The sequence below is a fragment of the Hoplias malabaricus genome, chromosome 13 (genome assembly GCF_029633855.1).
Source record: "Hoplias malabaricus isolate fHopMal1 chromosome 13, fHopMal1.hap1, whole genome shotgun sequence".
In the NCBI taxonomy this organism is placed as follows: Eukaryota; Metazoa; Chordata; class Actinopteri; order Characiformes; family Erythrinidae; genus Hoplias; species Hoplias malabaricus.
In genome coordinates, this window is record NC_089812.1 from 20,521,706 (window position 1) to 20,539,884 (window position 18,179).

General features: G+C 41.2%; 1 protein-coding gene across 9 annotated transcripts; it reads right to left on the minus strand.

Annotated features, from left to right (window-relative positions):
- Positions 1-985: 985 nt before the first annotated feature.
- On the minus strand, positions 986-17,767 carry gps1 (G protein pathway suppressor 1). Of its 9 annotated transcripts, none has more exons than XM_066641497.1 (15): positions 17,557-17,767; positions 16,181-16,333; positions 11,966-12,058; positions 11,257-11,438; positions 10,296-10,460; positions 8,537-8,672; positions 7,753-7,830; positions 7,605-7,665; positions 6,934-7,019; positions 6,496-6,590; positions 5,683-5,788; positions 5,506-5,586; positions 4,917-5,054; positions 4,387-4,538; positions 986-1,717 (listed from the first exon to the last, which is right to left on the minus strand). In XM_066641497.1, exons 1-15 carry the CDS (start codon positions 17,587-17,589, stop codon positions 1,657-1,659), a joined length of 1,620 nt encoding a protein of 539 aa, XP_066497594.1. In that variant the 5' UTR covers positions 17,590-17,767; the 3' UTR covers positions 986-1,656. The 9 variants fall into 9 exon arrangements, with proteins under 9 accessions (XP_066497594.1, XP_066497592.1, XP_066497595.1 ...); XM_066641495.1 differs by having other exon boundaries at positions 11,242-11,438; positions 17,557-17,761; XM_066641498.1 differs by having other exon boundaries at positions 4,404-4,538; positions 17,557-17,748.
- Positions 17,768-18,179: the final 412 nt, after the last annotated feature.

Sequence of the window (18,179 nt, forward strand, 5' to 3'; positions counted from 1 at the left end):
CTGCAGGTGACCAGTCAATAGTGCTCTATGACTGTATTGTGGTTATTACGACAGCCGTAACCACTACCCTTCTCCCCAGTGAACACAGTTCTGGGTTTTACTGAAACACGTGTGAGCTGCACATTATATATTGTTCTTATTATGGTCAAACAATCAAAAAAAAATAATAATAATGAGACGATGGATATGAGGGAGAACTATATTGCAGGACTGTAATAAAATAGTGAATCTGAGTTTATTATTTGCAATAATAACAAAAAATAACGATTTTTAATTTTTATATTAATTATAATGATTTATATAGTGATTCCACATTTCCACCTTTTGATACTAATTACAACTTGTTACAGTAGTATTTTTACCTAGAAATTACAAAATCATTAACAGGGACAATAGAACCTCTGTCGTTGCTACTCAGCACTGTGGAAACTGCATTAGAACTTTTGAAAGAGGGTAGGAAATCACTCCCCACGCCCTGCTATCCTCCCCTGGATTTCAGAACATCCAATTATTCATTCATTGTCTGTAATCCTTATCTTACCTAGTGTTGCTTTAAAATCACAAGTGTTCCAGAGGACCGTTGGAAATAAGCATACAGGTGCCCTGTTGACCACCCCTTTAAAGTCACTGTCCACTCTTTTTTTTTTTTTTTAATATATTAAAAGATAAGGAAGAGTCCATGTGCCTCTAGAGCAGGGGTGGGCCGGTGCGGCTGCTGGTTTTTGTTTCAACCAACAAGGAGGTCACATGATTGTTTTACTGTGACCAACTAAATAAAAGAGTGAAATCAGCTGTGCTCTGGTCTGAATGGACTAAAATCCAACATCCATGCTGGCACAGGACCCTCCTGTAGTGATTTTAATGCAGTCTAGGGGCAGGAGGGCCATCACTGAGGAGATGTGGACAGTGTTTCATTCCAGCTGTTATCCCGAGACACTCCTCCACATGCACCAGAATTTAGGGGCTGACTGCAGTGAAGGAGGGCTTTAATCAAGAAGAGGGGCATAAAAACCCCTAACTCTGATTGGGTCTGTGGTGGAACTGATGTCACATATACCAAATTTAGCCCCCACCCACTACAAATTCAACAGGTGAAAACTGCAGGAAAATAACTCTCAGCTCTCGGAGGATAAAAACAAACACACACACACAGTCAGAGTGGACAGTGGCTTTAACTGACCCTCAGTCTCAGGCCCAAAGTTGTAAAGCTAGGAAGAACAGTCATATCAAAGCATCTTTTCCAATGTATATTTATTTTAAAAGCATGTTGTGATGAGGTTGTTTTCGATGTGAGATCAAGGTTTGTCACAAGATACAGAGGAAAGTGCATCTCTTTACAAACAAAAACAGGCCAGTACAGTGTAAGTGCCGCATCACGGTTTTCTCCGTCTTTTTTTTTTATTATGTTGTATTTTTCTCTTTTTTTTGGGAACATTTCTTGAACAGGAGCCACGGCGTGTGCTTGTCTTTAACGCAGACAACAGAGATCTTCCCAACTTAAATAAAGTCTTTAGATTGTGATTTCTTTCTTTCTCCTTAGCAGGGAAACAGAACTGAAGTCTAAGGGGTGGAGGACGCTGCTGCAGCAGCCCCCTCGGGGTGTGTGTGTGTGTGTGTGTGTGTGTGTTTCCTATGGGAGGCCTCACATGTTGGTGCTCATTCGTGTTTGGCTGTTGGCAGGTGTGAGTTCCCCTTGGCTGCCTTCTCTGGGAGGGGACTGTGGAGAAGAAAAAAAAGAGCACAGTGAGCAGCGTAGAGAACAACACACAGACGAAATTAAACATCAGTATCAGAGATGGCACTGAACCCAAACCCAGCATAGGATCGATACCAGTAGGAAATTCTGGATGAGAATCTAATCTGATACTGTAACAATCTACCCTGCAGTCTCTCAGGGACTTTTAGTGCTCCAGTAAATGATGCTCATCCCACGCAGTTAAAGTGACGCTGTAATGTGCAATTTCTTAATCTCTCACACACTAATAAACAATGTATTATTAGTGCTTTTCAAGAAACCAAGACATTGTACAATAGCAATTAAAAGGCATAAAATTATAAAAAATAAAAAACAAAGGCTCTCCCATCACCTTGTGGATTTTAAAGCAACTCTAGGTAGCATTTCAGGACAGTGCTGTAAAAGTGAATTGCACTCTGCAGCTGTAGAGGAGGGGAGTCCAGGAGCAAGAATAACAAATCTTAACTAGTGTTGCTTTAAGACTAGTTTGAACACTCAGGAAATTCTAAAAATATTACCCATAAAATTTATCACACAACACCGCACTTTGAGCTTACACTGGTTTTTGTGCTTAAATAAATAGCTATAATATAATAAATAATATCTATCGCCATTTACACTGTCACACTGTTCACTCACTCACACCCTCATCTGAAAAAGCAGGTAAAGTAGCACTAGACGGTGGAAAAATATCACCCTATCCTCACATTGCCACTAATTTGTGCCAGTATCGGTTGTCTGACAGGACAATCGTCCCATGACATCACGGTTGACATCACTCTAGGGAAACTCTACATTTAAAGCTTAACAATTTTAACATTATCAGACAGGTATCAGATAACATTCACTGTTCAGGATTGGAGAAAGGGGGGGCATATTGGGCCACATCAATGTCAAAAGTAGTGGGTGAAAAAACACCAGGTGGAAAACAAACCTTTCGCGGATGTAAATTGAGCATTCTCTCTTGAGCATTCAATGAGTGTAACAGCCCTGGCTCCACCCCCAAACTATTACAATCAATGCCGTAGATTTGCTCTTGACCTATCAATCCCCACCTTTTCCCCCCCATTGCTCCATGATAAAACAACACTGAGAGAACTGACAGTTAGCAATGTGTTGTGCAGGTAATTTCCAAACCGTGTTATTCCTAGCTTCAGATGATTGTAGCCCGCTGTTATTATGAAGGACTCATTTCATTAGCAAGCTTGACTTTAAGTGTAAAATATCTCTGTATGTCCACCTTCTTCTTTCTTGCTGCCCTCCTCACTTGCTTCTGACCCCCATGTGTCACCCACGATGCACCTGAGTCTTGCGCAGTAACACTCGCTTATAACTGGCGTTTTCCTTCCAGTTTTGGTGCAGCTCGTAACCAAACTACACACCAAATCACACTGACCACATGTGTTACGGGGAGGTAGGACTCGAGTAGAGAACGTGATTTAACCTTTTCTGCACCTCTAGGGCAATGAGACATTGACAGATTTTCAAATTATTGGTGGGAGACAATTCAATAATCGCTGGATACTGGTGGGGACACGTCACCTCTGTACATGCTAATTTTACACCCCTAGATTACAATTCCTCTCATTTTTAGACATTTTAAAACCCATGAGAGCAAGATTATGATCAGCAGATGTATAGTTCCTCCCTCTGTGCGCCTTCTGTCGTATTCACACACACAAAATTTTAAAACTTACAGATTTGTATTTCCACCCACAACTTTTGACATTGGTGTGATGTCATAAATACAGGTATCGTGCCACCTCTAATGAACACAGTGATTATGAGAGATGCTGAGGTGCGATGAGATGGATGTGTAGGAATGATCAATGCACCATAGAAACGTGACTAAACGGCCACCTGTTCGTCCAAAATCTGCTAAAGTAAAGGGCCTTAATCAGGAGCGTGGACTTAATTGCAGTAACAGTCTCTGCTCTTCAGTGAAGCTTTTACACTACATTAGTGTAACACTACTGTGAGGATTAGATGGCATAGATCCACAAACTTTAGTGATGTCAGGTACTGATGTTGGAGGTACAGGATGGAGCTCCATCACTTCAGAGAACAGCTCCACAGCCCGGTGCTGGGGGATTTGCACACCTCTAGCCCAGACTTAGCATTGAGCAGGTGCAGCTCTGTGTGGTAATACTACACAACTTCAGTACTTCCTGCAACATTTAGAACTGCCTGAGTGTGATGAAAATGAGGGCTGATGGTGTGGGAGAGAGTGAGTAAGAGGGGGAAGAAAGAGGTGTAGAAGGATTAAAGGTGGGCGATTAACATCACAATGCTTACATTAAATCCACCTTTATGTTCATTTAAACGTGAGCTTTGTAATAATATAATAAATAATCCCACTAAATTAAGGATGCTTTCGATTTTTCTCAGCACTAGCAAAATAAACAAACACATGGAGCTTGGGCCAAACACAGATCAGTGATGGGATTCATTGGACTTTACATTTTGTTGCACTCAGCAGACACTCCGAATCAGAGAGGCTTTGTTTTCTGAACTGATCTCAAAAGTAAAGACAATGTATTGTCATATCGCCGATCTTTAGGCCTCACGGGGACAGGAGGAGGATGGGAGATGTTTTGAAGAGGGTTTTGGGGTGAGCAGCTAGATCAGATCAGAGTGAGGAGAAACGTTACCCTGGAGAACCCGTTACCTTGACGTGGATCTGGTTTCTCAGCACGGCCGCCCGCAGGATCATGGCTTTAGCCCGTCTCTGGAACTCTTTCCCCATCTGCAGAGATTTCTCAAATGTTGTGCTCCTCTGATCCACATCACAGGCGTAAAGTATCTGCTCAGAGAGAGTGAGAAACAGACACAGAGAGCAAGAGAGAGAGTGAGAAAGTTATTAATTCATAAGCAAGTACACAGTGACCCTGAGATGAGTTAAGCAGCAAAGAAGATGATTATGAAGTATGATTTATTAATTGTACAGTAAGCTGTAATCAGAGTAAGCTGTACGTCAGGGAAAAACTAAACACATGAAACGACAAACAAATCAAACAACAGCAAAACAACACAGCGAGAGGATGGGCCCCAGATGGTGTCATCTCTGAACCAGGGTCAAACACAGGAGCGTAAAACCTGGGGCTGAGCATGGCACCATCTGGGAAAAAATTAGTGCAGGGAAATCTAGTGTAGGTCGCTGTAGCTGAGAGCGGTTCCTTGCCTTGCTGTGGGAGTCAATCCGCGCGTTGATCAGACCCTCCAGGATCAGCTGAGTGAGCTCGTCCTCCAGAGCTGCCACTGTGGTGTTAAATGCCATCGCCATCTTATTCATATCTGCAGACACATAGGGGCTAAAATACTGCCCCCAGAGAGAAAGAGAGAATCCGTCAGCATCTGGTTAACAAGCAGATTTGGGTTTATTCTGATCAAGATTTTCCCAGTTCAATGAAGCCAAGTAGCATGCACACAGAGGAATTTGTTCCCCACATTTAGCCCAATCCGTGCAGTGAAACACACATTTACAAACGCACTAGTGAACACTAGGGGGCAGTGAGCACACATGCCTGGAGCTGTGGGCATCCCTAGCCATGGCACCCGGGGAGCAGTTGGGGGTTAGGTGTCTTGCTCAAGGGCACTTTGAAATGTAAAGTGCATTACAAATGAAATGTATTATTATTATTATAATAAACAAAGACCTGTACAGAGTGGGGGCTTGATAAAGTTCTCCACAAAAAGGGGGCACTACAGAAAGGGTGGAAACTGCTGTTCTAAACTAAGAAATCTAAAAATATAACAGTGTCATTTCCCACCTGAATGAGTGCTCTGTTCCTGATTTGTGTGTACAGTGTTCTTACATGTGGAGCCAGGTACATGTCTAGGAGGAGATTATCCTACAGCACAAAGCACAAGGGAAACACGGTTAGACAAATGAACGGAATGTGACCCATAAACAAGTGAATATGTAAACAAATCTTAGCAGCAATCACCTTCATTTCGTCCAGCATTTTCAGACAAGATGCATACTTTGACTCATAGAACTTGAAGATAATATCGCGGACTTGGGGTTCCAACTCTAAAAATAATTTAAAGGAGCTGAAAGGTAAAGAGAGATAAAATTATTTATCTATCACACAAACAGCTTAATCAACAGTGTCTTTATTTACAATTTGCACAGTATTTCAAATCATGTCAACATCCTTTAAATGATAATGAGCCACTCGCTGTTCACCCCGACCCCAAGTGCACAGCAGTGAGAGGCAGAAGCTGTAGTTTTAAGTCGTTTTTGCACCCGTTCTCGTTTTCTCAGTTTTTACTCAGTGCATTTTTGCTGTGTTTAACCTCGTCTTTGCACTCTCAAATAAATGCGGGTCCACCGCTGTGATTGGACAGACTTAGACGAGGGGGTGGGGCCATTCTAAAGTCTCTGCACTTGACGTCAGAGACTTGTTTTATCCTGTTTTCTGACTTAGGATGCACACAAAACTGACTGGGGTCTTGTTTCACAGTGTGTGGATTGGTGGACTTCAGATTCAATAATTAATATGAACATGCAGAGAACAAGGGATATCTTCATAAAATATATGACTTAATATTTGCATAAGTTAGCCATTTTCTTAGAAATTACAAAATCACCTTTTGGTATTTATCTCATTTCAGAATTTGCCGGTGTGTTGTACATTTCCCTAAATTCTATGAGCAGTGCAAGTGTCTCAGTGCCTTTAAGGTTTATGTATAAGGTAAGAACAAAGGATTTCAACACTTTACGTGTAATTTTCACACATGTGCCTCCATCCTCGTACCTGCTGGAGATGACGTTGCGCTGCAGCTCCTGTCTGTCAAATGTAGCCAGAGCACAAAGACCCCCATAAACTGCTACGTTACTAGGGGAGAGAAGCTGCAAAGAAAAAATATACAGCAACATTGTACAATAAAATATATCAGTAAACAGGAAAACACAAGTATTATTCATGCATACTCACTCTTGGGTTTGTATTATATATGTTTCAAAATGTTTGTGTTATATATGTTTCAAAATGTTCAGATAAAGAGGTGAATACAGTCGGTACAGACTACAGAATACAGCCGCTGCTGACACGCTGACACACACACACACACACACACACCCATACTCACACAAATAACACACAAGAATATCGTTAAACTGGATTAAACTGATTTATTAGTATTTGAAGTGATATAAATAAGGTAAAAATGCACAGTAAACTTTTAAAACAAACCTCAGGGAAGTCGCAGTGGTCAAAGGAGGCCTGCAGGAAGCACTTGGCAGCGGGTTTATACTTTCTAGAGGCAAGCTCTGCCAACCCTATAGAGAGAGACAGACAGAGAGACAGGCAGACAGGCAGACAGAGAAAAAGGAGGGAAGAATAGAAAACTTTTTTTGCCGTATTCTGTAATTATTTTTGGTTTAAAACACCAATGTCACAAAAATATCACAAGATTTCAATACTTTGTTCTTTAAATGAGATCAGAGAAGGTTGTAAGTGACACAGAAACGGTGACTAAATCATCTGAAATGTTAAGTGTTGGAACACTCCTTTTAGGGATAAAAATATACTTTTAAAATAAGTGTGTCTCTGTCCTCACCACGCACATCATCATTCTGTAATTCTGTCAATTTTTGTAGTTTGCCCCTTTCTGAAATCTCATGTTATTCAATTAATAATTATAATAGCAATAATATCCACAGTAATGGCCCCACACTTTTCCGTGTTTACGTTCCTAGAGAAGCTCAGAGCAGCTAGACTGTGGCAGTATGTCGTTCAAAACAGACATAGAAACATGAATCTGATCAACTAAACTCAAAGACAAATGGAGGACTGTCTTCCTCTCAGTAACAGAGTATTATACAGTGGATCAGTGCAGCACTGGAGTAAATAAAGATACATACCTGCAGCACATTTTAGTTTGGTGAGAACAGCTTGGTTTTGACTATCTCTCTCCCCTCTTTGCTGTAAAACACAGACACAGTTAAAAGTCACACGCCTTCTTCTCAATCTCAGTAAAAGATGAAGGGAATTAAAGTAGTGTGAACCAACCTCTGCTATCTCTGGAGTGGATTCAGCCTTGCTGACATAGCTAAGTACATGGGACCAGTTTTGGAGGTAAACACTAACCTACAGAGGAGACAGGACCTTCAGTTAGTCAGGAAAACACACACATCGCTTTTCCACCAAAAGAACTCTTGAACTTGTTTCTTTCAGGTTTATGAGAACCTTGGTGATTTTCAGTGAACCAGTCGAGTTTACACCAGTTTTAGTGGAAACCAAGGATATGCCACAGAATACATGTCAACAGGGGGCACTGCACAGCGACAGGAATCAGAAGTGAAAAGATGGTGGAGAGTGGAAACAACTTGCAAGCGTTTGGGATGTTTTTCTCCAAAAAGCAAACATGGATCAGCTTCTAGCGATGAGACAGAAGACTACACTGTGTGCTCCTGGTAGGTGTCAACATTGCTCCTTGCCCACGAACCGGAACTGAGCCCATTCCAAAAGCACATTAGGGTCTGATAAAACATTTTCCAGCATTATGCTTTACTTATGCCAAACTGTTCTGAAATATGCAGCAGTTTAAACTGCAAAGGCAGTAAATATTATGCAGTTTTAGTGAGGTGTAAAACAAAGGGGATTTGTCTTGTTTTCTCAGAGGTGGAGGGAGCGAAACAGATTCAGCTCACCCACACAGAAATAAAAATCACAGAGGAGCTCCTGTTTGTTAACACAATGAAAACAGCACCAGAACACAGACTAATAAAAGCACACACAAGCACACATTCGGCAGCTGAGTGTCTCTGACCCAAACCTGGTCTGTTTTACTGACCTTGATTACGTTAAGACACATGTTGATGACATGCTTGGCGCTAGTGCAGTAGTCTCTGGCTCTGGAGTAGCATTTCAGGGCATTACTGAGGTCACCACAGTCCAGGTAATGATCCCCCAGGTCATCGTGACCCCTCCTAAACACACACAGAATATACACACTGACTTTAACACATGTACATAGTGCTAGATGATATGAGCGCAAACCAATATCACAATTAACTGAACATTACTTCGACTACAATAATAAAGTAATATTTTGATGTTTGTTGCCTCATAGTTTCTGATGTGGCTGGGAGCTCCGTCTCTGTGTCTGAGCCGTGCTCTGTTTGTATTCGATGTGTGATTGTATTCTGTGAGAAACAGACTGTGGGATTCACTTTGGTTTGACACTTTTTTCTCAGTGTTTACATTTGACGTCTTTATGTTTGGAGTCATCTTCACTAAAGTCAAAACGCATCCAAACCACAGAAACAGCATTCGGCCCACCTCTGTGTTTAGGTTCATCTTATTGCGGCAGAGTCTATCCTGCTTTTAAACACCTGACATCGCCCACCATGCTCAGTGCCAAGAGGAAGCTAGAGGGGTATAAAGACACCAGCACAGGGCTGTGAAAGAGAGAAATGGTGTTCTGTGGAGAGATTGAGCTCCATTCAGTTTCTCTGAGATGAGTTGGAGTGGTGAGTGTAAATCCAGAACTAATCACCCACACCAGCCCCTGACCCTCACTGATGATTACAAGATTGAATGCCATCAAATCCTCACAGCAATGTTCTAACATATGAGATGGGGTTTCTGTTATTTGTTTATCTGCTCAGTGCCTCTCTCAATACACCTCTCTCAAAATCTCCTTTTTATTCAGATGTGGGGCTTAAATTTGAGAAAGAGTAATGACAGAAAAGCATATATAAAGCTCACCCCTTCACCACCACAAAGTGTAATGGTGGGAGGCGTTCTCTATGGGTAGAGTCGGGCGAGAGGCCTGAGATGATATAAGGTCGACTCGAAATAACACCGAGAGGTTCGATTTTTGGTTCCCTTCCACCTTTATTTACACACCAGACTTTATATTACTATTTACAATATATACACGCACGCTCCTTGAGAACAAAAAAAAATTAACAAAACAAAATTCTCTATTAGCAGAGACAAAAAAGGATAATGACAACCAAATCAATTGGGTCTTATTATACATGTAAGTTATGCTTCTCTCGCCACGGTCTAGCAGAGTCTCCCTCTTTTACCCTTGTGTGGTATATATATATATATATAGGTAGCCCCGCCCCCTAGAATATACCATTCCCTTAAGAGGTTAAAGTTATTGTATCTTGGATACACAAGTTTCATAAACAATAAAAATAACAATGAACTAACAACTGTACCAAGATTCAATTACGGCCATGGCATGTTTAACATTCATTCATAATATCAATATTTATTAGTTAATATATTTTCCCTCTTCTAGATGCTAGTTCTCCCTTCCCTCTGTGGAGAATGGATTCAACCAGGTAAGTAAAACTCAGCATCAAGAGATAGTACTCTTTTCCCTCTCACATGACCCGTATGCAGGTGAGTAAGTACAGGTAAGTATACATATAATGGTTTCTCTTGGTGATGTGTCACAGGTACTGTACATCATCACACACACTTTCAAATAATAGATTGTTCTAATTTAACATTTGGATTTCAGATCGACCCCATATCAAAATCTTATCCCAATATGGCCCCAATTCTCTTATACCTAATGCAGGAAGCTGTACCTAATGCTTTCTTTGATGGAGTTTCCCTTGTAGTTCTTTAGGTCTGTGTCCAGCTTCTCCAGTTTGAGCAGTGCTTTTTTCCGGGTGGACTCTGCCCAGGCTGTGTCGAGAGGAGGGGGTTCCACCGCTCCCTCAGGAACCGCATCCGGGACGGCCTGCACTTCCCTGCATACAGAAACAGCTCAGATGCACACACAGCACTAAAAACTGAAAAAACATAAACTGCGGTGTCTGTCTAAATTAATTCTCCATTCCAATTCCACTCTGTCCCTGACTAAAGAAAGATGAGGTTAATATAAATAATATACGAAATTTGAACAGAAATGTTTTCATTATTTAAAGCAATGCTAGGTTAATTCGCTCCTGGCTCCCCCTACAGTTGCAGATTTTAAATAATTTTCAAAGCACTGTCCTAACATCAAAGGGGGGTGTGATTTCCTGCCCACCTCCAGATGTTACATAGTGTAGTTTCAGCAGTGCTGAGCCTAGATTAGCAGCAACAGAGGCTCTATCCTCCCTATTACAGCTCAGTGGAACATCACATTGATTTTGAAGCTGTAATCTTCAGATAAAAACATGACCTAGTGTTGCTTTAATGTTAGCCAAAAAAATAAACAACCATTAAGTTAAAAATATTGCCATATTACCAACATGTTTCAAGCTCAATTCTACAGTAATACTAAGGGAGTCAGAAATTAAAATTTGTTCGTAAATATGCATAGTAAATCGCAAGATGAATATTCATAGGTAAAGGGTTTATTTTAAAGCTTGTGTTTTCCTTACAAAAACAAATTTACAGCAAAACAAACAGTAGAACTTCAAGTTAATAAAATATATTATTTCAGCAAATATAATTATGCACATGTCCGCATTATCACTAAACAAAATTAAACACAGCCAGGCACTCAACACAGACAGAAAGTTGAAGAGAATTAAAATGATTTACAGGAGCTGCTCTTGCCTTGTGGCTTCAGTGAGTTTTCGATGGATCTCTTCATAAACATCAACGTTAAACGTTCTTTGGACAAAAGACAAGGCCATCTTCAGGGCTTCCACTCGTAGCTGAGGGCAATGATCAGCGATGAACTGCAGCCGCTCGATCCTCATCAGTCCGCTGTAGCTGGAGGCGTACTGCTCCAGATCCTGGAACAGCAGAACAGCAAAATCACTCCCAGAAAACACAGAATGAGCCACGTCTGGTACACAACCTTCTTCGCTTCTGTTTACGTTTGCATTCATCTGAGTCTTCCTCTTAGGGGTGGGCGATATGGCCCTAAAATTATATCATGATATTTCATATTTATGTGAAAAATATATTAATTTTAAGAACATAATTCTGTAACAAAATAAAGGCTTATTTTTTTTGGTTTTGTGTATATGTAATGGTTTGAACATTCAGAAGGTTTCGAACAATCTGTAAATATTTGGATATTTTGTAACCTAGAGTATGTTTTCAAGATTCTGATTTTGTATAAACTAATGTAAATAATAAATCTAGAAATATTTCCTCTGTGAAGGGTGTTGTTTCTGTCGTTGAGCGAGCTGCTCTGTCTGTCCTCTGAAGGGCAGGTCAGAGCGTTTTCACATTTTGTTGTGGACAGAGATGTCAGTGGAGGCAGTGTATGTGTGGACTAACCTCAGGATCAGGGTTAATATGGTTAAACACATACCAGGGTGGGATTTTCCACGACGTAATTGGTGTCAGGTGCATTCTGCTGGTCTTCCTGAGGGTCAGCGTCTATCTGCATGGGCTCCACCGAGCCCTGCGGAGGAAAGAATAACTGATCAACTTGCATCACTGCGCTTGTGTGATATTTTAGCTCTGCGTTCATACAGCAGTAAACACAACCTACTGTTTTCTATGGGGTTCGGTTGCAGCTCAGCACAGAGGATTCTGGGAGCGTGAACGAGGCAAAGCGAGCAGCAAAAAGCTGCGATTTCTCCAAATTTATGCAAATGAGAAATTACTTTTGCTGGTGGTGGCCAATCAGCGCAGCGTGGAAAGGACTGCGCCACAACAAAGCCCCAAGAAAACCAATATTTCAGCCTTCCCTGTCCTTTACATGTCTCTGAACGATTACATACATGTATTAGAACCAAACAAAGTTTAATCTTTTTAAAGAAGTGGAAAGTGCTGAGATTGGTTCATTCTTTTAATTTATTCAACATCAAAATATGAAGTCACCGGGAACTACAAACAGCAGTTTTGAAATCACATATGAACATTCGGGGGGAATAAAACACTGAATGAAGGCAAAAGAAAAAATAGCCACAGTGTCTCATTCTCACACACTTGCTTGGGATAGACAAACTTGCTTGTGTTTTAAGTGACACGCCCCCAAGTGGCCAGCAGATGATGAAGGCAACGTTTTGCTTCGCTGCAGTGTGAACGCAGTGTAGCTCAAACCAAGAGCAAAATCAAGGTATTACAGACACCTGTAAATCGTAAGGGGATTAATACATGATGTCCTGCAAAGTTCAGTCCACGAGACAATTCCATTTAACCCGCACTACCAGGTAACTCTCACAGAATACTGACACTAAAATGAAAGAACTACCTGCTTTAGAAAGTACAACAGTGACTATCACAAATAAGGATGCATAAATACGATTTTTTTCCAACCGAGTACAGCTATGTGTATTTGTGTACTTTCCGATACCGATACTTACTTAGAATAATGCATCAGAAGCATTGTGTAACAGTGCAGTTATTAATTAAAATATTTTGTTTAATTAAAAACTTTGTTCATTTCTGGAACTGTCCCTCTTTTATTGGTCATTTTCCCACATTACACCAACAATAATTAGATCAATAAAGTATCTATAAATTAATAACATTAGATGCAACAAGCTCTTGATTTGCGTTTGCACAGTGTTGTGCATCTTTAGGAAGACAGTTTCCGTTACACGATAACAGCTGTGAAGTTCCGCCCTTAAGTGTTTATTTATTGTCAATGTTTATTTAAGTGCAGCAGCCTGATCTACGAAGTCAGATCCAACTCAAGATTCGTGAGCGGAGAAAATAATTTCATTTGAGGAAAAACTAAGACGAGCAACACACAGTGCTCTCGCAAACAGGAAAAGATTTCCCAGAGGGAAAATACACTGTGAGTGAAGAAAAACCCTCCTTGTTAGAGGAAAGTCAAAACAGCCCGACGTACTCACTGCTCTCGGGTTCCCCCCGCAGTCCGCTTTTCTAGGGTGGCCTTCACTGATTGTGAAATAATTCCAGATCACCAACATTTTGAGCTGTTTCCTCATTAGCACAGCAATATGTACATTAGGCCAAGGTGTCGGATGTCGGTATCGGAGCCTCCTTTGCGATTATAAGTACTTGAAGAGTATCGGTATTCATGCATCTCTGTTCAGAATGACATGATGCATCATTACACACCTATGGGTTTGTGAGTCTAAACAAAAAGAGTGAGTTCCTTTGTCAAGTGGCAGAGAGACACATGCATTCATATCTCTGCTCTCAATGCATTTTGAAAAGAGCAAGGCAAAGAAACGAGGCAAAAACAGGGAGAAAATTTTACCTTGATTCAACTGAATTTCGCTTGAATTCCAATCGCTTTTTAATGTTTAGACCAATATGTTTTGATAGTCTTAAGGGTGGCAGTCATAAATGAGACTCCAGAACTTCACTCTGTGACTCCAACAGTATTACAGTACGTTAAAACACTTAATTATCAACCATGTTGTTCAAAGCTGGGACATTTAACCCTGTAACACACTGTCATGAGTTTGACACCCGTCAGAGGACACCAAACTCCTACAGGGGAGACATCAGAACCACAACCCACAACAATAACAACAAAAAACTAAGGCCTGGACCTAACAACATTTGCAAACATTGCAAATCAGTTGTTTCCCCAAATATTCAGCTCTAGGTAAAATGAAAAGTATAAAATGAAATACAGTGGAGGTTAAACCTTTACCAAAACTTCACCTTAAACCTTTGAAACTGTCTCACAAATCCACACATTTAATTTCGCTACACATATGACGTGTGAGAGTCTGAACATTTTTTCCACAAAAAAAGGAACCAAGACACTTGTTTTAAATGCTAGAGTCGTGCACAAGCTTCTAACTAACTCTGTTCTGGAGTTGTAGTGCCCTCCTCTGGACAGAACTGCTGTCACTCACTCAGTTTTGTCAGCCTCCTTGCTCCAACAATTTTTCAGATCAGCTCACAAATCTTCTCTGGGTTTCAGGTCAGCAGCTCGAGATGGCTGCTCCAATACTTTCACCTTGTGCTTTAGACATTTACCTTAGACATTTATTAACGTGTAGTATCACCGTCCTGCTCTGCCTGAGAAAATAGCTATGTTTTGTGGTGGATATATTGTGATAGAAATAATTGTGAATAATTGGGACCTGTTGAGAATTTAGCTATTCAAACGTGTGTCTGAGCAGTGCGTAAAGCAAATGGACATTAAAGGACCATCACAAACTCCATTTAATTGGTAATTAATTTAACATACAGTAACCCTTACTAAAAAGAGCTTTAAGGAAGGGCTGCGGTGGCAAAAGGAATTCCTGTGCGGTGATTTAACTGGCCTGAACACTGCGAAACGGACTACTTCATTTCTCCTGATTCTAGTGCTACACTCCTGTCACCTGGAACCAGCCTGAACTGTTCCTTCTGAGGCTGCTACATGACTCAGCTCTGCTGGAGGCAGAGGGGCTTCGGGAGCTGGACGACAGGTAGCTAGGTAATATCTCAAATTCACATTTCCCCATTTCACAGCAACCTTTCTGGCACATATTTGCACATTGCCTGAATCATCTGAATTGGCTGGCTCTCCCTTTTCATTTGGTTGAAAGCTGAAATGCTCCAAAACAGGAGAAGCTGTGTTTGGTTTCGGGTCTCGTTTACTGCCACTGTGCCCGTTTTATAAAACAAAGACTGACACTCAGCCACAGTTCAGAGAACCTAAACACGGAGGTGGACCGAGCAACCGGAGCGGCTCGTACCAAAGAGAAACGCTGCGTCTGTGGTTTGGACATGTTCTGACTTTAGTGAAGACGACTCTGAACATAAAGAAGTCAAATGTAAACACTGAGAAAAACCAGTTTCAGACCAAAGTTAATCCCTCAGTCTGTTTGACACTGAACACAGTCACACACCTAATATGAACAGAGCCCAGCCACATCAGAGACACACACCCTACCCTTTAACACTTGAGTGTGTTTAAAGCACGAGCCTCATCAGTGAACTAGGCAACAAACAACAAAATAATCTATTAAAAATAATACTATTGTAGTCAAAGTAATATGTTCAGTTAATCGTGATATTGATTTTTGAGCTCGTATCACACAGCACTATGCACACATCACTGATTATTAAAGCCAAACAGCACAGTTTTTGTTTCATCTGACCAGAGAACACAGCTCCAGGTCTTTATCATTTTGAACATGTGCAAATTCACTTCAGATTTTTAATGCCGTAGGAATTAAAAGAGTAGGAATTTATTACTGGATTTTCCTTCTGGATCAAGAGCAAAAATGCACTGGCTTTAAAAGTAAATCCCTAAAGACAGTCACATGTGCAGCTATGAATTCCTAATCTGGTGGTTCAGAAGCTTCTAAAAAGTTTCTGAAATTCCTCAAACTGTCAAGAGACAGTTAACTTGTCAAATACTGACCCACTGAAAAGCAAATTAAATCTAAAATAAACCTGTCTCAAATAAAATTTTGAAACATCCTCTGATGAGGACTAAGTAGATTCCCTGATTGACTTGCCAAAATAAACATGTAAACATGGAATATATGGAGCTGTGTAAAACATTGAAATTCTTTAACCAAGGTGCGTGTACAATTTTACCTTTAATGTAATCTCCCTCTATCACTATCTCTCCTTCTCTGTCTATCTATCTGGTTACCTGGTGGGTGATCGAGCAGGCTGAAGGGTTGGAGGTGAGCACTGAGTCTCTGGATGTGAAAAATATTAACACCTCAGACCAGCTGCTGCTGCGGGGCGAGCACTCTGAACTGTTCCTGAGACTGTCCTGACCATGCCCTGACTCTGAGCTGTCCTGTAACAGGGGAGAACAATAACCAACCCACTAGTGTCTGGGAGAGCCGCTTCACGCCTCCGTCCACCAGGACGACAGACCTGCTTATAATAACCGATGAATATAAGACAGTTGTGCTACCGAGCTGCACTTTTATATCAAGATATTTCCAGTGCATACATTCAGAAAGTGGTGGTGTCTCCAGTGACACCCTCACAAATTTAACCTCATGTCTAAGACATAATTCATTATTTCACTTTGAATAAACAACATTCATAGTAAACACGCTTTAGATTAATATTCATTTGGGATTAAAACAAAAGACCTACGTTAGAATGTTCATGTGCTTATAATATATACGGAACATATACATTATATATATATATATATATATATATATATATATATATATATATATATATAAAATCACACGAATATTCTAACGTACGACTTTTAGCCTCCTTTATACTTTCATGTAAAGCTATCACATCTCGTCAATCCCTGTATCCATTCAATTATTTTTAAGTAATTTGAAAGTAGCAGTTAAATATATATTTCCATTTTCTTGTAGCGTATTTAAGATCGTATTTTCTTCTCAACGTGTGCTATACAGTCTGCATACTTGTCGGGTTTGTTAAGAGCTCGGACGTTGCTAATGTTGGCTAAAACTTTGCAGCATTTAAGGCGGAACAGAAAATTCGGCTATGAAGTTGGAGATATGGACATTAACTACACATGTTTCTGCTTTGAACTACTTTATATAAAATTGTAAGGTTACAAGTGACTAAATAAGTTGTCGAGACGGATTATTTCCTAGCCTTATACAAGAAATGTCCAAGTCCACCTTAAATGTCAATAAAACAAATACAGCATTTAAGGTGGACCAAAGAATTCGAGTAAAAGCTGTGTAATAAGCTAACTTCAGACTACACTTTCCTAGATACGTTTTAAAACTTTAAATGTTACAAAGCGATGGTTTGAGTTATTCAAATCAAGAGTTAACGTGTAAACCGTGAAGCCGTGGCACCCGGAGCGGGCGGGAGAGCCCCGGGGAGTAGAGGGAGTGCGGGCGGTTCGGAGCTGCGGCTCAGGCAGAAGCTAAAGGCCCGTGTACGGACAGTGGTATTAGGCGGAGTTGTACAACTCTGCGGGCGGAAACAGGGTTCTGTCCCGTATCTCCGTGACTGGCTCTCCGCGGTCTGACTCGCAAGGTTTGGCCGCCAGTGTGTGGTTTTTGTCCGTACCTGAAAGTTGAAGACCTGCACGGGCAGAGGCATCTTCACCGCACGGCGCGAGAACACATCCGGGGCGCGAGGAGAAGCGACGAGAGGCAGCGGGAGCGACGTGACGTCAGCAGAGTATTTATTTATTTATTTACACAGTACTGGTGTCAAAATACGCAGATCAGCCATAACAATAAAGCCACCTCCTTATTTCTGCACTCACTGTCCACTCCTGGCACTCTGTAGTTATACCCTTACAGAGTGTAGTCCATCTGTTGTACTGCATACTTTTTCACCCCTCTTTCCCTGTTCCTGTGATGTGGTGGTGGATCATTCTCAGCGCTGCAGCGACACTTACATGGTGGTGGTGTGTTAATGTGTGTTGTGCTGGTGCGAGTGGATCAGACACCGCAGTGCTGCTGGAGTTTCTAAACCCCTCAGTGTCACTGCTGGACTGAGAACAGCCTACCGACCAAAAACATCCAGCCGACAGGGTCCTGTGTCACTGATGAAGGACTAGAGGACGACCGACACACACTGTGCAGCGACAGATGAGCTACTGTCTCTGACTTTACATCTACAAGGTGGACCAACGAGGGAGGAGTGTCTCACAGTGTAGACAGTGAGTGCACACAGGGTTTAAG

What these genes read in the sequence shown, in the direction of transcription:
- gps1 (XM_066641495.1), bottom strand. Translation starts at nt 17,589, where the DNA reads ATGCCTCTGCCCGTGCAGGTCTTCAACTTTCAG. An exon ending in TGCAGGTCTTCAACTTTCAG is followed by an intron (nt 16,334 to 17,556) that starts GTACGGACAAAA and finishes CCCCTGTTACAG; the next exon opens with GACAGCTCAGAGTCAGGGCA. An exon ending in TCGTGGAAAATCCCACCCTG is followed by an intron (nt 11,439 to 11,965) that starts GTATGTGTTTAA and finishes CTGCTGTTCCAG; the next exon opens with GATCTGGAGCAGTACGCCTC.